The 22531-nt window shown below is 41.5% G+C and overlaps 1 protein-coding gene across 1 annotated transcript in view; it reads left to right on the top strand.

Annotated features, from left to right (window-relative positions):
• Nucleotides 1-22531, top strand: part of BRWD3 (bromodomain and WD repeat domain containing 3) — a 76506-nt gene that overhangs the window by 6585 nt on the left and 47390 nt on the right. The window contains exons 5-15 of the mRNA XM_028714801.2: nt 8615-8765; nt 9200-9298; nt 10669-10829; nt 12725-12946; nt 13268-13368; nt 15670-15740; nt 16579-16679; nt 17673-17713; nt 18742-18846; nt 20221-20374; nt 22329-22463. Coding sequence (XP_028570634.2) covers nt 8615-8765; nt 9200-9298; nt 10669-10829; nt 12725-12946; nt 13268-13368; nt 15670-15740; nt 16579-16679; nt 17673-17713; nt 18742-18846; nt 20221-20374; nt 22329-22463 — 1341 coding nt within the window. The remainder of the gene's footprint in view (nt 1-8614; nt 8766-9199; nt 9299-10668; nt 10830-12724; nt 12947-13267; nt 13369-15669; nt 15741-16578; nt 16680-17672; nt 17714-18741; nt 18847-20220; nt 20375-22328; nt 22464-22531) is intronic.

Genomic DNA, 22531 nt, shown 5'->3' with positions numbered 1-22531 from the left:
AAAAATATTGATAGGCATTGACATTCAGATGGTGTCCATGCACTGCATCATTTGATTATGTGGGGGAAAGGCTTACTTGGGATCCCCAATATTTTATTCAAGGTAGGACCCCTGGGTTCTGCTTATGAACTATAGTGTAATCAGAGTAGCCCTCTTGCTAAAGGGGTTGGACCATCAACTGCATAACAACAAATCCTGTTTAAGAAGCATGAATATTCTCCCCATTCTCTTTACTGGCAGCTGTTTTTACAAAACAAAGCAGCTTCATTGTTTTGTTTCTTCCTTATCTTGACATACCCAGGACTCCAAATGTCTGTCCAATCATACCTGTTTGCTAGAATCAAGTGGCTTTTTATTTACAGATTAATTGGCCTCTGGTCTACCCTTTCAGGGCTTCATACCAAGGGTGAAAACAAATTGCGCTATTTAGTTGTTCACTTTGCAAATAGTTAAGGTAACTATTGATTTGCAGCACTGCATTAAATGTACTGAGCCACCAGAACCCAGCTATCTTTTGTTCTGACCTTGGTTAATTTGGTTTTTATTCTCCTGCCTGTCCCATTCTGCCTCTGGTCAGCTAGGCAGTTATCTATGACAATTCTATCAGGACAAAAGAATAATAATAAAAAGAGGGATCACTTGTATAGGTTACACTGATGTAATTAATTTATGGGATTCCCTGTCATAATATATGATTATGGCCACTATCTTAAATTATCTTTAAAAGGGCTTTGATCGCTTTTTGACAGATAGATTAATAGTTTGTAGCCAACACAGATGAAACAAACTTGGAGCTTCAGAAGCAGTATTATTCTGAATACCAGTTGATTGAATTGGCTGTGTGTGTCACATTATTTGCTTCATTCTCCAATTTGTGAGCTCCCTAGATGGGTCAGGTTGACCAGTGTACCAAGCAGTGTGGTGGACTTGATGGACCTTTGGCCTGATAAGAAGAGCAATGATGGATCAGGCCATAGCCAAGAACTTCTTGTTCTTACAGTGGACAACTAAATCGCTGTTGGAACAGTACTTTCCCTGATGCAGCAGGGTTCATCTTAAGTCCTTGTTTGTGAAGTTGGGAGCACTGAACTTTCTGAGGGGAGTAACTTGTATGCCTGGTGCATAGACACGTGATACTTAACTAGACAAACAACCTTCTTATTGACTAGTAGAATACAGGTATTCTTTTGGCAGTAGAACTCTACATCTCTCCTGCTTTTTAGAATGTTGGGGGTAGGATTATCTACTGCTCATCTACTGGTGGTCAACATGGTGACTTCCAGATGTTTTTGACTTATAATTCCCATGATGCCTAACCATTAGCCATGATGGCTTGGGCTAATGGTTTTTAATCCAAAATGTCCGGAAAGTACCATGTCGGCTATCCCTGATCTAACTTAACCTGGGGGGGGGGGCGGCGGAGAGAGCATACTAGGCTTCCCGTCTTTCTTTTTAGAAAAACGCCCAAAGAGCCGCAACTGTACAGTGCACACACTCTCTCTTTCACACAAACAAGCCCACGTTTCCTCCCCTTTACCTGCAGGAAATGGTGGGAACCATTGGGCAGGCAGACTTTGGAAGGGATGCCTGGGAAAGACATGCCAGGTGCTGGCACTGTGGTCGCAGCAAGAGCCCGCTGCGCTTAGGACACTGCACCGCCGCCACATGCCGAAGCACCGCTGCTACCTAGCACTCCACCCGTATCTCAGAGAAGCTGTTCTCTGACAGGACGGCCATGCATGGCCAAACAAGGGAGGCAGTGGTCAGCACCAACAGCAGTGGCATCATGGGCAGCTGGAGCCCTTGCTTTGCGCCCCACAAAAAAGCCCTGGAAAAATATTCCCCCCAGATGCCATTTTAGGCATCTGATTTCCATACATGTCTGGAATTTTATTCTATACAGTACCTTTGAGTTATTTTATTCTATACCTTTGAAGTTTATATTGTTTTTAGACCAGATATTGAAAAATCAAAAAAGTTATTTCTATGCCAGATAATTTTATTTGTTCAGGTATCCGTGTTCTATCTGTGTAGATGGTTCTTTAAAAAGAGGAACAGAGACTTAAACATGAGATTTTTGGCAAATTATCTCTCCTTGTGAATATGTCAGTTCAGATATGCCAATAAAAAAAATCAACAAGATATAAGAAATACCTTGGGTAAGGAATCTGTCAGCTTTAGTGCTCTGGGGATTTATTGTTGTTGTTTTTAACAACTGGAAATCATTTTACCTGCATAAAAATCTTTCTTTGAAAACTGTGCTACTATGTAGTATTTTCCCAACCTTTGATTTAAATGTGTTTCGCTGTGGCAGTGTTACTTAACAAGCAGCATTTATTCAAAAAATTTCTTGCCATGAGCCACAAATTTACATTATAACTTTAAAAGTTAAAGAAATCCTTGGGAACTCACTGTTTTTAAGGAAAGGGCTAGTGCTCTGATGTTTTTTATTATAATGATTTTATGTGCAGTAGTACCTCTGGTGGGGAACACTTTGTGCTTCTTGGGGGGTAGTTTGTCTTCTTTGGTCTCCACCCTGCACTCAGCTCTCACCTGTGGTTCCTAGAAGCTGTCAGCATGCAAAACTGGCTACACCTGGGAAACTGCTTTGACTGACTAGCTAAACCAGGTGAGGGTAGCCAATGGTTCTCTCAAACCTTTGGTGAGTTAGAGACTTCCCTTGTATTCAAAGACAGGCTGTGGCGGATTGAGCGGAGGGGACCAATAGTAAGTCCAACGATCAAGAAGGTGGTTTCTGCACATGCTGTAGACAGAAGTGTGGGGCAGATGGGGCTTGTCAATCTGGGAAAGTACCGTATTTTTCGCCCCATAGGGCGCACCGGCCCATAGGGCACACCTAGTTTTTTGGGGGGGAAATAAAGAAAAAAAAATATTTCCCCCCCAGGTGCGGGGCTGGGGCGGGGGTAGCCCGAGCTTCCCCCGACCCCAGCCCCCAGAACAGGCTGCTATCCGCAAGCCTAGGGAGCCCGGTGGGAAGTCGCGCCGGTCTCCCCAGGCTTGCGGATATCTGCCCGAAGCTCAGTGCGCCCCAGTCTTCGGGATGCAGGCAGCTCTCCGCAAGCCGTGGGAGCCTGGCGGGAACTCCCGCGGGCTCCCAAGGCTTGCGGATACCTTCCTGAAGCCTGGAGAGTGAGAGAGGTCGGTGCGCACCGCCCCCTCTCGCTCTCCAGGCTTCAGCGAAAGCCTGCATTCGCCCCATAGGACGCACACACATTTCCCCTTCATTTTTGGAGGGGGAAAAGTGCGTCCTATAGGGTGAAAAATGCGATAGCCATCTAGGAGAAGGAAAATCTGAACCTAAACTTCTTTGGGAGAAGAAAAGCAGTAAATCCTGCACAAATATGGTTGGATGGCGCCTTATAACCTCCTTCTGGCAACTCCTGCAGCCAAGCTGGTACCAAACGTAGTGCTCTGCTTTCTTTTGGACCACATCAGTGAGGCAGAGAATGGGGTCTTGTCATCTGGGCACAAGAAAGGGGCTGTGAGCAGCTGTCCACTGCTTGCTATTAATCTAAGATTTGGTTGTGCAAATGTGCCCACTGATTCAGCACACTTGCAACATTTATAAGCCCTGGGTTTTACTGCTGTTCCTTATTTACTGTAGCTTTTTAAGTAGCTTTTGGATTTTAAGGAACATGGTATTATAAGCTACTTTGGGCATTTGTTCGAATCCCCGCAGCGGGGTGCGGTCCCGCTGCTCGGTCCCAGCGCCTGCCAACCTAGCAGTTCGAAAGCACCCTGGGTGCAAGTAGATAAATAGGGACCGCTTACTAGCGGGAAGGTAAACGGCGTTTCCGTGTGCGGCTCTGGCTTGCCAGAGCAGCGATGTCACACTGGCTATGTGACCCGGAAGTGTCTCCGGACAGCGCTGGCCCCCGGCCTATAGAGTGAGATGGGTGCACAACCCTAGAGTCTGTCAAGACTGGCCCGTACGGGCAGGGGTACCTTTACCTTTACCTTGGGCATTTGTTACTATTGGGAAGGTGTAAATTGCTAGATACTTGCTGAGATCTGGTTTAATGAGTTTGTAAGCTGTGAAGTTTGTAGTTCAAATTTTAGCTTACCCGCAGGATTTACTTGGTAACCTTAGGCAGGTTGCTGTTCTGATCTGTTATCCCTGTCCCCTCCCTTGTCTGCAAGAGAGCTGGTGTGGCAAAGTTGCTAGAGAATGTTTGCCTTAGAGCAGGGGTTGAGAACCTCAGGCCTTTGGGCCAAATGCAGCCCTCTAGTCCTCTTTGTTTGGCTCTTGGGGCTATCCTCAGGCCACATCCCTCACAGGCCCTGCTTCACATCCTCCTTGAGTGGTTTTGCCTTGACCGATGATGACTTTCACTTGCCTGGATGGAGGATATGGAGGAGCGTGTATAGAATTTAGCTTATATTCATTGCTGCACCCACTTTTGCCTGTGAACCTGCCCTGCTGGCATGTGGTCCCCATAAGGTTGCCCAGGAAAAAATGCAGCCCTCAGACCAAAAAGGGTTCTCCATTCCTGACTTAGTTGGTTTAAATTCCTACCTGGGCAAGCAGCACTTTCTCACCCTAAGCTTCCTCATAGGGGTATTGTGAAGGGAGAAATGGGAGACCTATGTATTCCACCCTTCGTTCTTTGGTGAATTAACAATAAATAGTAAGAGACTTCACTGCTAAATTATATAATCATGTGAGAATTATGAGATTCCTCATTTTATATGAATTTTAAAGAGCTATAAATGTTAGAATTTGGAATAACATTAAAATGCAAAATTTGATTACGCAACATATTTTAATTTGTGTGAAGAGAATAGCCAAATGTTCCTAATACAGTTGTACCTTGGAAGTCAAATGGAATCCGTTCTGGAAGTCTGTTTGACTTCCAAAATGTTCGGAAACCAAAGCGCGGCTTCTGTTTGGCTGCAGGAAGCTCCTGCAGCCAGTCAGCTTAGGTTTATTTTAAATTCTGCATATCATGGTATTATTTTCTACTGGTTTTTGTGTGCTCAAAGTAGTACAGGACTCCAGCCTTGTATACAGACAATCCATGTTTTGCATGGAGCCCTGCTTATGCTGGCAGGGCCCGTGTAAAGCGTTCTACCCCAACCCATTGCTTTCCCTGTTCCGCTCTTTTAGTGACATTTTAGGGTCACATTGGGTTTGGTACTGTGCACTCGTGTGGGATCATGCACCAATTGGACGTGCATAAATCGGCCGTTGCCTGTCCTTGAAGGAGCATCTCCATCCCCATCATTCAGCCTAGACACTGAGTTCCAGCTCCAAGGGCCTTCTGTCAGTCTGTTCACTGTGAGAAGTGAAACTACAGGGAAACTTTCAGTTGTCACACCTGCCCTGTGGAATGTCCTCAGCAGATTTCAAAGAGTTAAAGAACTATATAATTTTTGGTAGACATCTGAAAGCAGCTCTGTTTTAGGAAGCTTTTAATGTTTGGTGTTCTTGCCGTTGTTGTTTTTCCTGGTGACTGTGGCATCAGAGTCAGATGGGCAGGGTATAAGAAATACATTATTATTATTGCATTATTATTGTTGTTTAGTCATTTAGTCGTGTCCGACTCTTCGTGACCCCATGGACCAGAGCACGCCAGGCACTATATGCCTGTTGTCTTTGTTCATGGAGTTTACTTGGCAGGGATACTGGAGTGGCTTGCCGGTTCCTGCTCCAGGTAGATCACATTTGGTCAAAACTCTCCACTATGATCTGTCCATCTTGGGTGGCCCTGCATGGCATAGCTCATAGCTTCTGAGTTATTCAAGCCCCTTCGCCATGGCAAGGCAGTGATCCATGAAGCGGACATTATTATTACATTATTATTATTAGTATGTTGGTTGCATATTTGCTCTATGACTCTTACAACAAGCCTGTTTCATTGTGCTTGTGTGATTACCCTTATTGTTGCATTTCTTGGAGTTTCCAAAACCATGGATATTTCAGCAAAGTACATTTTCCCACATAATTCCCTACCTGAGGAAGGATCACATAGAGGCAAAAGCAACCATTTTTATGTGAAATAGCTATAAGTAAGAATTAACTCCCTTTTCTATTTTGTCTACACAGAGAAGAATTATATGTGTAACTCAATGTTTAGTTCACCGTCATAAAAAAAATCTGTTCAGTAGTAGAGATTGACTTCCTCCATGTTGTGTCTACTCAGGGTATCCTCACAGGGGAATTGAGGGCTGTAAAGTTTATAATTATTGGCAGACACTATATATACTGTCTTTCCACACTTCATTTACTTTACAGCTTGAACAGAAATGCTACTTACTGGTGTTAGGTATGGTAAAAAAAAAAAAGTTTTTAAATAGTTGAAATTATATGCAGATACCATTTCTTCAAAACCTGTCTCAAGCCGTAGTTAGTATTAACAGTGACATTTAAATGCAATTTAGTTTGGTGTGTGCAGTGGAAGAGGGGGAACACTTGTAATCTTTTAAATATGGTTCAGATATTCTCAACTAGCTGGTTCCTTGATATAAATTTATATAATATCAAATTGTGTTTTGGTTTAATTATTGTTTGACCTGATACCATAGTTATGAACATTGTTACATCTTCTGAGTTGATCATACCATAGAAATGGGACTTCTGAGCAGATTAAAAGTGAAAGTTTGGTGACATGTACTTTGAATTTAACGAGCTTCTGGGTTCAGTCTCTGTCATCTCTGGTTAAAAAGAAGCTCATGTAGTAGAGCTGGGAAAGGATTTCTGCCCAAGAAGAAATAGTCACTGCTATTCAGAAGCTTAGTTCACACATAATGATAAGCCATGGCCAATGGCTTTGCAGGATTAAGCAGTACTGCTCGTGCCTGCTGCCAGTGTACTCCCACTTGGCTTCTCCACTGACACAGACAGAAGGAACAAGCCATGAAGCCTTGACTTGTAGTTACAGCTGAACCAGGATTGTGGTTTCTTTCTCCCCAAGAAACTATGATCAGCAAGCCAAGAACAAACCATGGCTTTATGATCACCAGGGGAGGAGTGAAGCAGGAGCAACCAGGCAGTATGTTCTGGCGCGGTTTTGACCTTGATAATCATGGCTTTTTAAGTGTGCACCAGGCCGCAGGGTTAGATGGACAAATGGTCTGATCTGGTGTGAGACAGATTTCTATGAAAGCAGATAAGCAGCTGCCAAATTCCTATTTGCCTATTCATTTGGAAGCACAAGTTGCAGTTTGGTGCAATGCCTGAATCAAGACATAGTCAGAGACGTTGGGGGAGGAGGGTTGAAGCTTTATTGGGGGTTGCTGCACATTCATAGAATCTTGTATAGTAATTCAACTTATGTGGTTGTATTCCGCAGATCGTGCCTAAAGCCAGAATCGTGTATAGTTGGGTTCAGTGGGGGCTGGGATTGCCAATGCCATTTTCCCTAGCACCCTGCCCCTTTCTGCCTCCTTTCTAATTTTTAATCTTTTGCCATGTGTGTAAACCTGAATGTACACAAGTTTAATGTGCATAAGTTGCAGGCTTACTGTATTAGCTCAATTACTGTGTTGTGTCCTAGGCAGCAGTACCAGCTGTGGAATTGGGTTCTTGCCCAAGTGTGGCCTTCGTGCTTGGCACAGAGTCTAGGAACAACAGGCCACATACTGCCAGCACTGGTTCTAAAACTAGGAAGCAAAGTCAGGTCAAGGAAAGGTTGGTGGACACACATGCAGAGGGTCAGTCAATTTAAGTAAGAATAGGCAAAGCAGGGATCAAAATTCAAAAGGCAACAAGCAAGTTGGGCAGTTCTGAGTGGCAGTTGGACAGGGCAGGCTTGAATGTTGCTCCAACAAGCAAAAAACCCAGTCAGCCTTAAAGAGGATTGCAGCTTCCTCTGAGCAACATTCCTTGCTCCATGAATAGAGTCTCAACTCTTAAAAGGCATGAGGGAGGCCAAAGTTCTAGGTGGCCTCCAAATTAGATTCCTTGAAGTCTGAGGAATGCAAGCAGAGAGGCACTGGCATCACAGGCTTCTCTGATACTGGAACTCCCAAGGAGATAGGGATATTTGTGACTGATTCTGAGAGCAAACCCTCCTTCTGTTCCATGATGTCCTCTGTGTCTGCAGCTTCTTCACCTGAGAATGTTGTGGTTGAGAGCACTAGTTCAAAGGAGACTGCTATTCACAGCAGTTTAGGAACTGGGCACAGTTTTGGGTTTGTTTGTTTGTTTTTGCTTTTAAGCTTTCTAGCTTATTTTTTTAATAAAAAAATTAAAAAATTCCTAACAGTGAAGACAGGAGTGCCTGGTGTGCTCTTGTCCATGGGGTCACAAAGTGTTTGACATGACTAAATGACTAAACAACAACAACAATAATTCCTAACAGTCTTGGGAAGTTAAGCACTTTGGAAAAAAGTGCCTCCCCAATTGCAGTGAATATAAAGGCTGTACCTGCACCACTGCTGGTGCAGATGTGCTGCTTCCTTTCATCTTTTACTGCATTGTATTTTGAGGTACTCTCTGTGCTAGGCGTGGGATAGAGGACATTTCCCTCCACTTTGTAATCAGATAAATACGAAACAGGAGCTTGGCACTCAATAAACTGAAAAATGCTGATATGTTGGGGAAATAGAAGAAAAGCTCTTACATTAATTATCTTTTTAAAAAATAATTTAGGTGGCAGCCAATGCTCACATCCCTCCAAACTATCTTCTCAAAATCTGTGAACGCATTGGACCTTTATTGGATAAGGAGATCCCACAGAGTGTGCTTGGGGTGCAGACTTTGCTGGGAGTGGGACGGCAGTCATTACTAAGGGCAGCCAAAGGTAAGATATGTGGCATTTTTCCTTTGTCATATTTTAAAACCTCTAGTATCATTTTACAGAGGCCCTGAAAGCGGCTTAACTTTATATAAAAAAAACTTAACAAACATAAAGCAAGCAGTGAAAATAACATGTTATTCTGTGTTTTTTACATAAATTGCACTTCTGGTTAACATTGAAAATAAATGGGCAAATAGACAGAAAGAAAGTAATTAGTTGAAATGAAATGTTGAAAGAGGCAACATTGCGTCTCTTGAAAGCTTTTTTCTGAATAAGTACAAGCATTTCCCAGAAATAGCTTTGCCGAGAAGGGAGGAATGAGAACGAGCTCAGAGAAGTCACGGCTTTCATAGTTCTGGCAAAACAAAGCAGTATTGGTTGTAGAACTCAAGCATTCAGCTCAATTTTTTTACCAGCTTTGAATCTTATTCACACAGATTGTAGGCACACAGCTTGGAAAGTATCAGCATTTGCAGCTCTCCACAGAGGAAGGCCCCCTGAAGTACCTTCAAACTATTCAAAACCACCAAATGTGGGTAAGGAATAACTTACAGTGTTTAAGTGCATGTTTATTATTTATGGAGTGGCTTCTTATATTGGAAATTTTTCTTTTAGCCCAAAAGTTAACTTAGATTTATGGCATCATAGAAAGAGCATTAATATAATGGGGCAGGTGATTTTTTTTCCAGCCAGAACATTATTAGTATCATCAGCAATTCCTACCATGGTACATGTAGAATGCATTAAAATATGCACTTACTTTTCCTGTAAGAAAAAGTTGTATTATAAAAAAATGGAAAGGACAAAAATACATCTATCTAGTCTCTTGCTGTAAAGGCAGGACTATTCATTCCCTAGACATGTTTGTCTGGGGGAATTTGTTTAATTTGTAGATGCTGAATTATGGCAGTAAATGAAATCCTGATTGTGAGCAAACAGCATCCACTGACTCACCATCTAGATGACCTCTTTTAAAGATATTATGGTGGGAGTAGATAACACTTAATGATTCTACTGAGCAAAAATAAAAATAAAACCTGAAACGTTAGTAAAAATAAATAATTTTAAATTTTGTTTATAAACAAGAAAAAAATCTCAAAACCCAACTTTGGATATGTATGTGTATAACAGTGATGGAATGTGAAGCTTGGCTCAAAAATAAAAGTGCTTATTTAAAAAACTAGAAACTTTGAAAGGAACAGCTTTAAATGACAGTAACAGGAGGCTTAACAAAATAAGCAAGAGCAGAAAAAAGAGGCAATGTTCAAAATGGCATTAAATACATTTAATAAAATACAGTGGTACCTCAGGTTACATATGCTTCAGGTTACACACTCTGCTAACCCAGAAATTTTACCTCGGGTTAAGAACGTTGCTTCAGGATGAGAACAGAAATCGTGTGGCGGCACAGCAGCAGCAGGAGGCCCCATTAGCTAAAGTGGTGCTTCAGGTTAAGAACAGTTTCAGGTTAAGAACAGACCTCCTGAATGAATTAAGTTCTTAACCCTAGGTACCACTGTAGTGAAATACCCAGCATGTTTTGGTGAAATCACCTTTGAGCGCAAGAATATAGAGGACCATACACAGGGCCCTGCAGACCATAAATCTGGCACTGGCAGGCCTGTATTACTGATGCCAACACATTGTAACAGCCCTTATACTGTGTAGGGGCTTTTCAGTGGGAGGGTGGCGCTTCTGTAGTCCCCTTGCACCCACCATGACTTCTTCCGAGATGGCCTTACATGTTTTCAACTAATATTAGCCATAAGTAGGCCAGACCTGTTGTTACACCTGATACTGCTCTAATGGTTGCCATGCGAGCCTCTGTTTTATTGGTGGATAAGTAGATTTACAGCAGTTTAAGTCATTGGGATAACTGTGTTTTTCCCTTCTCCCTCGCTTTTAGTAAATATAATCTGTGCCAGGCAAACAACTGGATATGGGCGTTTCAGCCATTTGTTCCCCTCGTCCTTCTACCAGCACATCAAGATGCACAAGAGAATTCTTGGGCATCTGTCCTCTGTGTATTGTGTAGCCTTTGACCGCACTGGGCGTCGAATTTTCACAGTGAGTTGAAGAAAACTGCAATATTTCAAAACATTGCTTGACTTTGTTTGTTTGTTTGTTTGTTTTGCTCTCTCATAATATCGTTTTCGGACCTAGGAGCCACCTTTAAATCAAGCACATCTGAGGCTTCATTTCTTATTTACCCCTCATATATTTTAGCATATATCTGTATAGTGTTAGGTAATGCTTCTGTTGTGATCTACCTTAGATCTGGACATGGGGAACTGGAGCTGACCAGGGGGCTGGATCTTTATCTCCACACACACTTGTGGGTCAAGCTTGGCAGTTGGATGGGACAGCCCAGTTGTAAAGCTGTAAATCACTTGGTGGCCCATTTTTGCCTATGTGGTTTGAAATAAAACTTCTGCAAAAATGCCTGTACCGTGCTTCCCAAGCACCAACAGCCCTGTGCAGGGGGCTTTGCAGGCACCCTTTCATCCAAGTCCTGTAGTTACCTGCCCACACCTGCTGTCATATCTATATGATATTGGGTATTTGGCTGAATTGGTCTTTAGGACAAATGATGAGACCTTATGCCCCAATTAAACTCATGTTCGGAGGTTCCATACCTCTGTGGCAGTGGCTCCCAACCAACCAGTTGAAGACTATGTGATCTTTACTAAAAAAGAAAAGGAAAAGAAAGAATGCATGTGTCCTTTAAAAAGAAAATTAAAAGGTTTTATATTTTGCTTATAGTCAATCATCTAGAAACTCCACTTTTTCCAAGAGGAATGTTATGTAATGTCCTTGGTTTCATGTTTGCTACTTTTATAGCTCACAAACAACTTACGGGAATGTTACAGAAGCTGCTGGTCCTTCATACAACTGTAGCATTTTCTTTGCAGGACAGCATGAAGCCCTCCAAGTTAGGATGGACCAGACTCGAGATCCAACTAGCTATTTGTTTTGCTTCTCACAACAGTCAAAACATGACTCTGGGGCACTCTCAAACAGGGCATGAAAGCATTCTGTTGTAGTGGTTAGAGTATTGGGCTAAGTCATCAGAGAGATCTGAGTTCTAATCCCTAATCGCTAGTGGACCTTGGGTCAATTTCATTCTCTCAGTCCAACATCACAGGGTGATCACAACATCACATGCTGGTTTTTAAAAATATTTTTTATTGACTTCAAGAAAACAAAACAGCAGCTTTGAGTAAACATAACAGAACCCAGTTGCAGAAAGTAGAATAATTAGTATAGACTCAGACACTCAGTGTGACCTTATGACCTTCGACAGCTTCACCCTTGTTCTTTTAATTATCCCAGTGATTTTAAATGCCAATGAAGGTATTTAATATTTATTTATTTATGACTCAGAATAGATAACGGAAAATGAATTAATTACCTTAAAAGAATCATTACATTTTATGTGATTATTATGCTTCAGTATAGTCCACCCACCCTCTTGAACCAGTCTTTCTTCACTGCAACACTCATCACTTGTCTGTGTTGTGTATGACATTAAGACAGGGCTATATCCCAGACATTATTGAATGCTATCTCTAAATAGCATTATTTCCATTGTTGAGCAGTGACCATATGAGCCATAAACTATACAATATAATTATGCTTAATTGTTGGATTAAAATCATTTTCCAGTGGCAGCAGTGCTAAGAAACGATCAAGCAACGGGGGTTGACCCAAGACCAAAACACATTCACTATTGTGATCACAGGATTGTTGTGAGGATAAAGGGTGGGTGGGTGCAGGAAATTGTTTATGCTTTTTTGCACTCCTTGGAGGAAGGCCAGGGATAAACTACTACTACTACCAAACCTAATGGCACTCAGGCAGTTAGCAAAAAGAAGGGATACATACATCTCTAGGGTCATAGTGAAAACAGTGGCACTTCTGCATGTTATACTTTGGATATTGTTTTTTGTGTGAAACATTAGGGTTCGGATGATTGCTTGGTGAAAATTTGGGCTACAGATGACGGACGTTTGCTCTCGACACTCCGAGGACATGCGGCTGAAATTTCTGACATGGGTGTTAATTATGAAAACACCCTCCTTGCTGCAGGCAGCTGTGACAGAGTAGTCAGAGTCTGGTGTCTTCGAACCTGTGCACCAGTTGCAGTGCTGCTTGGCCACACAGCTTCAATAACCTCTATACAGGTAAAGTAGATGAACACTGTTGTTTTTTCCTTTGCTTTTGTTTAGCACTGAGATACAAGACTACATTTGCTTGACCAAATGCATGTTAAATCCACCTCAAATTTGAAATTTCCATCCATCAAACAATTTTGTGATGGGCCTATTTTATTGATTAGCCTTATTATTTTTTGCTTACTTTCTCATGGTCAAAAGCAGTCCAGAACAATATTTATTCAGTGAGTGTGTTTCATATGCCCAGTAAAATAGTTGGTTTTTTTTAAGCTGGAAGAATGAGGGGAAATCCTAAAACCAATTTACAATATCTTTTTCTAAAATCTTTAGTTTTCTCCATCAAGAAAAGGAACAACTCGATACCTCACTTCTACAGGTGCTGATGGGGCTATCTGCTTCTGGCAATGGCATTCAGATACAATGAAATTTAAGTACGTATATTTCATTAGATTTATTATTTTAGCTCAGTTTTCTGCTTTTGGACACATCAGTGTTTTCTCAGGTCAGCTTGGTGGTGTGCCACAATATGACTTAGCTTCTGCTGTGCTATAAACTTCACCATATGTACCTTGGGGCACTGTAGAGCATTGTAGGGTTTAAACCAGGGCTGTCCAAGTTTTCTATCAAGTGGGCTGCAAGAGTAATTCAACACGGGCAGCACACTATTGTTCCACTGGGGGGAAGTGAGCCCAAAAATCTGTCACCCCTCCACCCCTTGTGTTGCTTTTCTAAAGCTGGCTAAGCTAGGTGCAAGGTTCGGGTGGGTTCCTAGAGCCCTTCCACCTCCTTCCCAAAGCTGGAAGAGTGCTAACTATGCTTTGGGAAGGAGGAAGGAGGACTCTAGGACCCTGTCAGAACCCTCACACCTCCTTCCCCAAGCCCACTACAGTCGGGGGCGTGGCATCAGATGTTGTGAAATGCCACAAAAAAGGCCTCAATGGCACATTACTTTTGAGTCTTGATGTTTTGGATGGAGAATTCAGAACTACTGCAATCCTGTATTTCCTAGAAGCTCCTTTTCATTGAGCTGAACCGTTGTTCTATTTTGTTCAACATGGTCTAAATGAGGGATGTGCAACCTTAGACCCAGGGGACAGTTGCAGCTCTCTTGGCCTTTTTGTCTGGTCCTTAAGACTCTCCTGGGGTCACCAGCCATGCTCTGTGGCCTCCTTGAGTGCTTTTGCTTGACAAATATGAAATTGAGTTGTGATGATGCTTTTTGATTGCCTCAGTGGAGGTGCGTGTATGTAAAACTTGTGACTTTTGCATGATGGGAATATAGACTGCTATACCATGCTAAGAGTCATGCCTGTTGCACTGCCCACTTCTGTCTTTGGACCTGCTCAATGCTGGCATGCTGTCCCTAGCAGGTTGTCCCTGAGGCAATGTGACCCTTGGGCTGGAAAAAGTTTCCGTTCCAATGCTAAACTGAGTGGAAGCTGAGGCAGAGATATTTCCCAACCTAGAGATTTATTCTATTGATTGATTTGCCTAAATTTTTACACTCCTGCAAAGCAGGACTATCTAATGCCATCAGGGATTGCATCACCCCCCCCCCCGAACTTTGGCATGGCTCTGTCCATGCTGTCTCTTCAGATTAAGCTCCGAGAACCTCCCCCTTTTAAGAATTTTATGTAAAAGAATGGAATTCTAGGCTGCAGTTTGATATGGCCGTGAAAAGAGATGAATTAATTTTTTGCTAAGTCAAATGTTTTAACAAAACTTTGTAGATTCTTACCATTGTGTATCCTCATTGAAATCTTCAGTCCTTTGGTAGAGCCTACAAGCACAGTGAATAGGAAATTGCCCTCTTGAAAAGTATTCCTAACAGTGCAATTCTATACATTTCTACTAAAAAGTACTCCCAGGAAATTGGGTAAAGGATTGCAACCTCAGTCTTCTGACTCAGCCAGATTTTGTCCCATAGCTGAAACATTTGTAGTTTCAGGTGGGAGTGCAGAGGTAGACTGTAATCTGATGGGTATTGTTGGCATAATTTGCTCACTGGTCTTTCCCTAAGCCAGTGGTGAGGAACCTTTTCCAGCCTGAAAGCTGCATTCTCTCCTGAGCAATCTTCTGGGGGGGCCCACATGCCGGCGACGGGCAGCACCAGAGGAAGAAATGGGTGTGACCAGAGGCAAAGTGGGTGGAAGTACACATGTAACTCTTTATGCAGTAGGCTACATCCCAGCCACAGGTCAGATGTTTCTACCCTCTCCATATGTAAAAAGAACATTAAGAATAGCTCGATAGAGAGGGCTGGCAGACATTTACCCTGCATTTCTGAGGTTCCCCTCCATTCAAACTTCTAGCACACCAATTTTTGTATTCAGTTGAATTGGGATTTTTAAAAATAGCTTTTTTAAAAGGGGCTTTTCTTTTTGTCGAGTGGCTCCAGTAGATTCATAGCCTTTGGGAAAAAGCAGATGATCAACCCTTTCTAGGAAAACTATAACTTAACTGATTCTGTATATCTGTATTCACGAACTTTATGCAGGTTTGGTTTAGTTTTGACAGGCTGCAGACAAACACCTTACCAATTTTTATTTTGCAAACGTGTTAACGTTGCGAGGATGTTACTTTCTCTGCATGTTAGTAACCAGGATCGTATTCTATGGACTGCTGCAGTTCTAGCAGCTCATATTGTACAAATATAAATTGTTTTCTTAACAGGTTTATATAATAACCTTTGCACCATGAAGTAATTAAAGTGCTTCATATTTACATTTCAGGGATCGTCCAATCAAATTTGCTGAGAGGTCAAGGCCTGGCGTTCAAATATCTTGTTCATCTTTCAGCTCTGGTATGTATATATATTTCAGGAACAGAAACCACGTAGGAAATGGTTTTCTGCAAAAAAAATTGTTGGTGCTTGTTTTTGAAACCGCTAACTAGTTCAGAAAACACAACTAATTTTTTCAGGAAAATTCAGACTTCAGGAAGATTCTAACTAGAGCCAGTATTAATTGACAAAAATATCTAGGAAATGATTGGGATCTAGGACATTGGTTGCTCTTGGAAAATATAATTGATGGAACTTTCAGCTTCAGGCACAAGCATTAACTTTTCACAACACTATGTCATTAAATCTATATTGAGTTCTAGTACAGGTTGATTTTGCTAGCAGCTTTACTTTGTAGGCAGTTTGTCTTACTAGGATTTCCACCCTTGAGTATTTCTCTTGAAACCTGAAATAAGGTGAATTACTGTTACACATTCCTTGCTGTTTAGGTTCTTTATAAAAAGTACTTCAGCAAAGCACTTGAGGTTCTTAATGCCATTTTAGTGGACCTTTAGCATGATCTTGTATTGTGCCAAATTGAGGGGGCGGTGCAGGGTCTAGTCTGACATTCCATGGTGCAGTAATTCTATGGTAATGTTTTGGATAATTGTGTGCATTTTATCTGTTTAGTTTGCCAAATATAGATGTCAGTGTTCTTTGAATAATAAAACACTTTCAGAATTCACAGCTCCTGAAGGAAAAATGCATCACATGGTTCACATTTTGCTCTCTTGAAATGTTACTTTTCAAATCTGGCAATACCATTTGAACAACAATCATGATTTGCTGAATGAAAAATGTAAGGTTTCTTGATTTTTTTCTTCTTGTCTTTATCTCCTGCCCAACTCCTGCTTTTTAGGTGGTATGTTTGTTGTAACAGGGAGCACTGACCATGTGATAAGAATATATTACTTGGGTTCTGAGACTCCAGAGAAAACTGCTGTGTTAGAATCTCATACGGTAAGAATGAAGCAGGAAATCACACTTGCATTATTATTTTTTTTTAAAAAAAACCCTGCTCAGAAGTTTAGGTTGTGCATTTTAACACAGGCTTACCCTGATAAAATTTCTTGTCTGGAAAACATCTTTGTTATCTTCTGTGGAAGAGGCTGCTTCACGGCACATTCAAGAAAAATTGCTTCTCTTTTGAAACAAACAAGGGAGCCTTTGCAGCCTAGGGAGCATGGTGCTTTCCATGAAGTTTTGTGCGTGCAAAGACTGCTGTTTTGAGACTAATCTATGGTTGGGTAACAAAACTTTCATGCTAATTGACCAGGACCTTCTGCAATAAGCAGAAATGGTGTTAAGATTAATACAGTGCACTTATAATGGTGGAATTAGTTTTGGCAAAAATATTGCAGCGTGTAGTTTCTTTTTCTGGCAAATATATTTTGCTGTAAAGGAAAGTGATATGTGTCTGTTTGGTTTTTGACAGAAGCAGCAAGGCCATGGGATGCCATGACCAAAGTACATGGTGCTCTGAGCCAATGTCATGGTTATGTGGAGTGGTGGGTGATCAAAACACCAGTGTTTTGGGATAGCAAATAGGAAGGTGCCCCTCCATAGAGTGCCAATACTTACTGGTATTAATTTGTGCATGCATGGTATCCAAATGAAACATGGTGGCTGAAAGTGGTATGCCAGTGACCTCAGGGAGCAATAGGTACACAAGATACATTATGATCTTCAGGAACCGATGGGCACAGGGCCGGCCTTCTTCTTGTTCAGTTAACACTGGCCTGTGACTTCATAGAATTCAGTACAGTATGCTGGCCATACACTGGGGCAAAAGACAGGTGAGTCAGATAAAGGGCTGATGCATGTTTTGTTGACATTTGCTGCTAAGATGTTTTGGACACTCTAGAAACATGTGGATGGAGGAGAGCAGGGTTGTACATAAGCTGACTGTAGAGAAAAGTATTGATGAAAACAATTATTTTCTATTTTTTTAAGGACAAAGTAGTTGCTGTTCAGTTCTGCAACAGTGGAGGCAGGTAAGCATTTCTTTTGTTCTTCTCCCATGATGTTATTGCTGTATTTGATTTTCCATAATATTTTTTTAATTTCTTACGCTACTTGTGAAATATAAACAGTCATTTACAAACGTCTTGTAAACTGCTTTACTACAGTCAAGCAGTATATACATTTTCTAAATTAAAATAAGGGATTTATCTTAAACTGATCAATGGCAACTTTCTATCTGTTTGGACTTCTGATTCAAAGCAGAACTGAAAACGGCAGTCTAAATTGCGCTTCCAATTTTGGCTTGGATTGAACAGCGTATTATGGTTTGCTGCAACCAGGAAATAGTTAACTGGGGCATGTAATGGGTTGAAGAGGCAAAGCTGAAAAATGGCATGAGTAGCCAAACTGTGGTTAGGCTGTGACATCTCAGCTGGGACAAAGTGTTCTGAATTGCATTGTGAAGTGTGGTGGATAGCTGTTCAGTATTATACTTTTTTAAACCTGTATATCCCACTTATATTCACTAAGTGACTTTAATTAAAGGAAATTAATGAAAATATTACCTGTTAATTAGCCACTATATAAAAACATCTGATAAGCAACTAGAAGCCAGTTCAGTTGAGTTTTGTTCCGATGCTTACTAAATGTTTAATATCTGGTTGGTGAGCTTGTGAACTGACCACATGGTATAAAGCATTGCATTTTGAAGAGTTAGGAGAGTTCTAGGGTTGGCTTGTTCAGCCATGAAAGCTGTTTCTAGATGTTGCTGTCATTTAGAACGTGCATGTGAAGCTACCCTGAATCAAAGGCACATGCATACCTTGCCCCCTTGTGCTGCATTTTGTGTTAAGTGTGTTTGTGGGTACCAGTGCAGGGTCAATCACAAGATAGTGGCCCTTAAAAATAATAAAGTGGAAATATTATGCAGGAGTTCAGGGTGCCAGTAGACCAAATTCTGAACTGGGTAGGGGAAAAGCAGGTTGGAGAGCAAAGCAGAGGGGCTTCAGAGCCCTACACATGTAACTTTTTTCCTTTTCCCTTTTACTCGAAAATACAGACTAAGATTTGTCAGTGGAAGCAGAGATGGAACAGCCAGAATCTGGCAATATCAGCAGCAAGAATGGAAGAGTATAGTGTTGGAGATGGCGACTAAGATGACTGGGTAAAAGGCAGAAAAATGTTTATAATTTAACCTCAATAGACAAAGGAATTCAAATGTTCAAAACAGTAATATTTATTTCTGTGGTTGAAATCCAGAAATGTTCGTTTTCTTCACCTGTTTCAGCATCTCTCCCTTCTAGCCATTTTCCTGTTGTGGCTTTTGTGTAACTCAGGGTTTCTGGGGAAACCAAACCATCTTGTTACCTATGGAAAGTTTTGTCATGGTATTCATAGTAGCGTTAAGCTGCACCTGTCTGGTTGCTTCCCATCATCATGTTACGTGTGGCGCATGGGGCTTGCTGTTAAAAATTTGTAAAGCTACAGTACATCTTACTGGGCACATGCATTTCTCTAGAGGGGAGCACTGGCCTACTTTCTGAACTAACTGTACCTGGTTGAGACACAGTGAGTTGCACTAGAAGGGAGCTCTTTTTTGCATTAGAATCTGACAGAGTTTCCGCAGAAAGGAACCTTGTAGTCTGTGTTGAGCATTAAACCAAACAGGATAATTATCAGGAATATAAAAGGCAGATCTTTTCAGAGAGCATTTGGTTATTTTATAAGCTACTTATGCTACATTTCTTGTTTCCTCTAAAGATTCAGCAAAATTTGAATGTGTAATGCTCACAGAACTTGCATTTTCTACATGTATTCTCTGGCGGCTGAAAAATGTTAGGTTTAAATAAATAAATTCCTTTATACTACTGTTTGCATGTACAGTTAAACCTCGGTTATTGAACGTAATCCATTCCGGAAGTCCATTTGGCTTCCAAAATGTTTGACAACTGAGATTGGCTGCAACAGCTTCCTGCACTCAAGCAGAAGCCGTGTCGGACTTTCGGCTTCTGAAAAACGCTAGAAAACCGAAGCATTTACTTCTGGGTTTTCGGCCTTCGGGAGCCAAAACGTTCCAAAATGGAGGCATTTGGGAGCCGTGGTTTGACTGTATTGTTTTGATCTGGCCAGCTTTTTACTGACAATGGTTTAGTGATGATAATCTGTTTCCGACATCTGGAAATTAAGGCCAAGTATGATGTATAACTGGAAGGGTTTGTTTGTTTAAAGAAAGGGGTGGGAAACAGGATGTAGCATGTGGGTTGAATCTTCAGCTCCTCACTCCCACCTGGCAGGCCACTTCGACAGGTGGGCGGGACTAGTAACCTTTTTGGAACCTGTAGTTTCTTCCTCTGGGGCAGCTGCACAAAAGGTGGATGGGGAGGGGTAAGTTCCTAGGATCACAGCCCATGGCTGCTTTTAACATCTTCAAAAAACAATCTGATCAAAGATTTCCCAGTGTCACATTTAGTTTGGCTCTAAGTTGGTACTTAAAAGTTTCATTTGACTAGATTCTTCTTTAACGTCTACATTTTCTCAGAAATAGCCAAGTGTCTGGGGAAGACAAGGTGTCCAAGTTGAAGGTGACTATGGTAGCTTGGGATCGTTATGATACTACTGTTATTACAGCAGTCAACAATTTCCTTTTGAAAGTGTGGAACTCTACTACTGGGCAGCTTCTTCACAACCTAACTGTAAGTTAGACCTTCAGTCGATTAGCTTTTTAAGAGGATCTGCATTTAGTGCTCTCTCTGTTGTGTGCCACTGAACTGGGGTCTGGCACTAAGCTTTGGCATCTTTAAGAATTAAGATTCTGATCATGCTTGTGGAGAACAGCTGAGAAACTTGCAAACAGCATCAGATGAGTCTAGGAGTGGTGCGGACCAAGGACTGGTGATCTTTTATCAGAAACACATCAAAACAAATATACAGAAAACAAAATAATTGATCAAATTAGTATTGTTTTCCTAATGGGAGGAGAAAGCTGTTATCATTTTTCCTGCATTCTAACCAATTGATGGTTGGCTGGTTGGTTGGTTAATCAATCAAATAAGATTTTCCTGTTGTTTACTATCCATCTGCCTTCTAACTGATCAATTAACTAATGAAATTATAAATATATTTATATTTTTTACCAAAACTTCAATGAAGGAACCCTTCTGAGGCACTTCTGAGAAAATGTTAGCGTGTTTACAATTGAATGAATAAAAGATACCACTTATTGTTCAGGAGGGGATTGCTTGTGTTTCATAATACAATTAGAATTTTCATAATATAAGTGGGACTAAACCCCCCCCCCCCAGTATTAAAGTTTCTCATATATATATATTAGAATATCAGATCCTTCCAGATACCTGTTGTGTTCAAAAAAATCCCACAGGGTTGGAAAATGCTGTGACAGGCATGTATATTACTCTGTCTGATCCCAGGAAGAGCAGGGATAGGTGAATTCTTGCTTGGCCAAAAAAGCAAGCTGCTCTTGTGTTCAAGTATTCTCCGTAAGATTCTCCATTGTTAAGCTGAACAATAGAGCAGCCTGATTTGTTCCTGTGTGACTATTCCCAATAACAAAATCCTGACCTGTGGGAGTAGGGTGAACTGGGAGCAGTGGGCAGGCAAGTGGGACAATTGTCTTCTAGGTTGTGTAGAGCAGGAATGTCCAACTCCTAAGAGACTGCGACCTACTCACAGGAAAAAAAGTGGCAGTGATCTACCCCTTTTTGGGGGAGGGGTTCAGGTCAAAGTTGTTGACTTTTTTTAGGGAGGACAGTTCCGTTTTTTTGTGGGGGGGTTCTGGCAAAAGTAAAGGGGAAAGGGGATTAGTTGCTCACCAAAAGATCGCTATGAAAACAATCTGCCTCACAGTGAAAACTCAGTCTTCCTTTCCAGCGAAAATGGAGAGTGGGGTGAGGGGGCAGATGCTCTTAGGCAAAAGCAAAGGAAAAGGAGCCCATGATCGACCGTGATTGACCTTCAGTCCCCAGCAGCAAATATCTGTGGAGCCTGTCCCCACTTCAAATTGGAACTGCTCCAATATGAGCAGAGTTGCTTGCATTTCCAGCTACCCACTTTTTAAAACAATTGCCTTGTCTTTAAACAGGAGGTCAGTGTGGATATGCCTCCATTCTCTCTCAATTCCAAAATATTAAAAAGTCCCTGAATATGGGCTTCTACCTGACATTTTAGTTTCCTGTGTTAAAACCCTTCTGACATGCTAGTTTTGTGTCTATTAGGGGTGTTCATTTTTCCATTTACATACCAGTTTTCATAAAAATTGCAAAGTGGTTTACAAAGCACAATATAAAATACACAATTGCAAACAAATAATAAAAGATCAATGCTATCATAAAAAAACCCAAACCAGGGATTAGTTCAGCAACAGCATAGTGGTGGACATGTAGGATTCTTTAAACTTCACAAGGATCTGATGGTCTGGGTGACACACCTTTTTGTAATGAAAGAATGTTCTGTCATCGAAGCCTTCAGTCTGAGGTGGTAGACCACAGAAACATGCAGACCACCTTCATAAGATTGAGGCACTGGTCACCTGTGTGTATGTGACGAGCAGGGGAGGGGAGAATGTAACATGAAGTTTATATGGGACAGTAACTACTTCTTAAAATATTACTTTCTTTGCATTTGTTGCAGGGCCATGATGATGAAGTGTTTGTTTTGGAAGCTCACCCATTTGACCAAAGGATCATGCTTTCTGCAGGCCATGATGGGAATATTTTCATTTGGGACCTCGAGAAAGGAGCAAAAATGCGCAATTACTTTAACATGGTACTGTATGATGGGCAGAATGAGTGGTCAGATCTTAGAATCATAGACTTGTAGAGTTGGAAGGGACC

The sequence above is a fragment of the Podarcis muralis genome, chromosome Z (assembly GCF_964188315.1).
Source record: "Podarcis muralis chromosome Z, rPodMur119.hap1.1, whole genome shotgun sequence".
NCBI classification, from domain to species: Eukaryota; Metazoa; Chordata; class Lepidosauria; order Squamata; family Lacertidae; genus Podarcis; species Podarcis muralis.
This window is presented reverse-complemented; position numbering and strand designations above follow the sequence as displayed.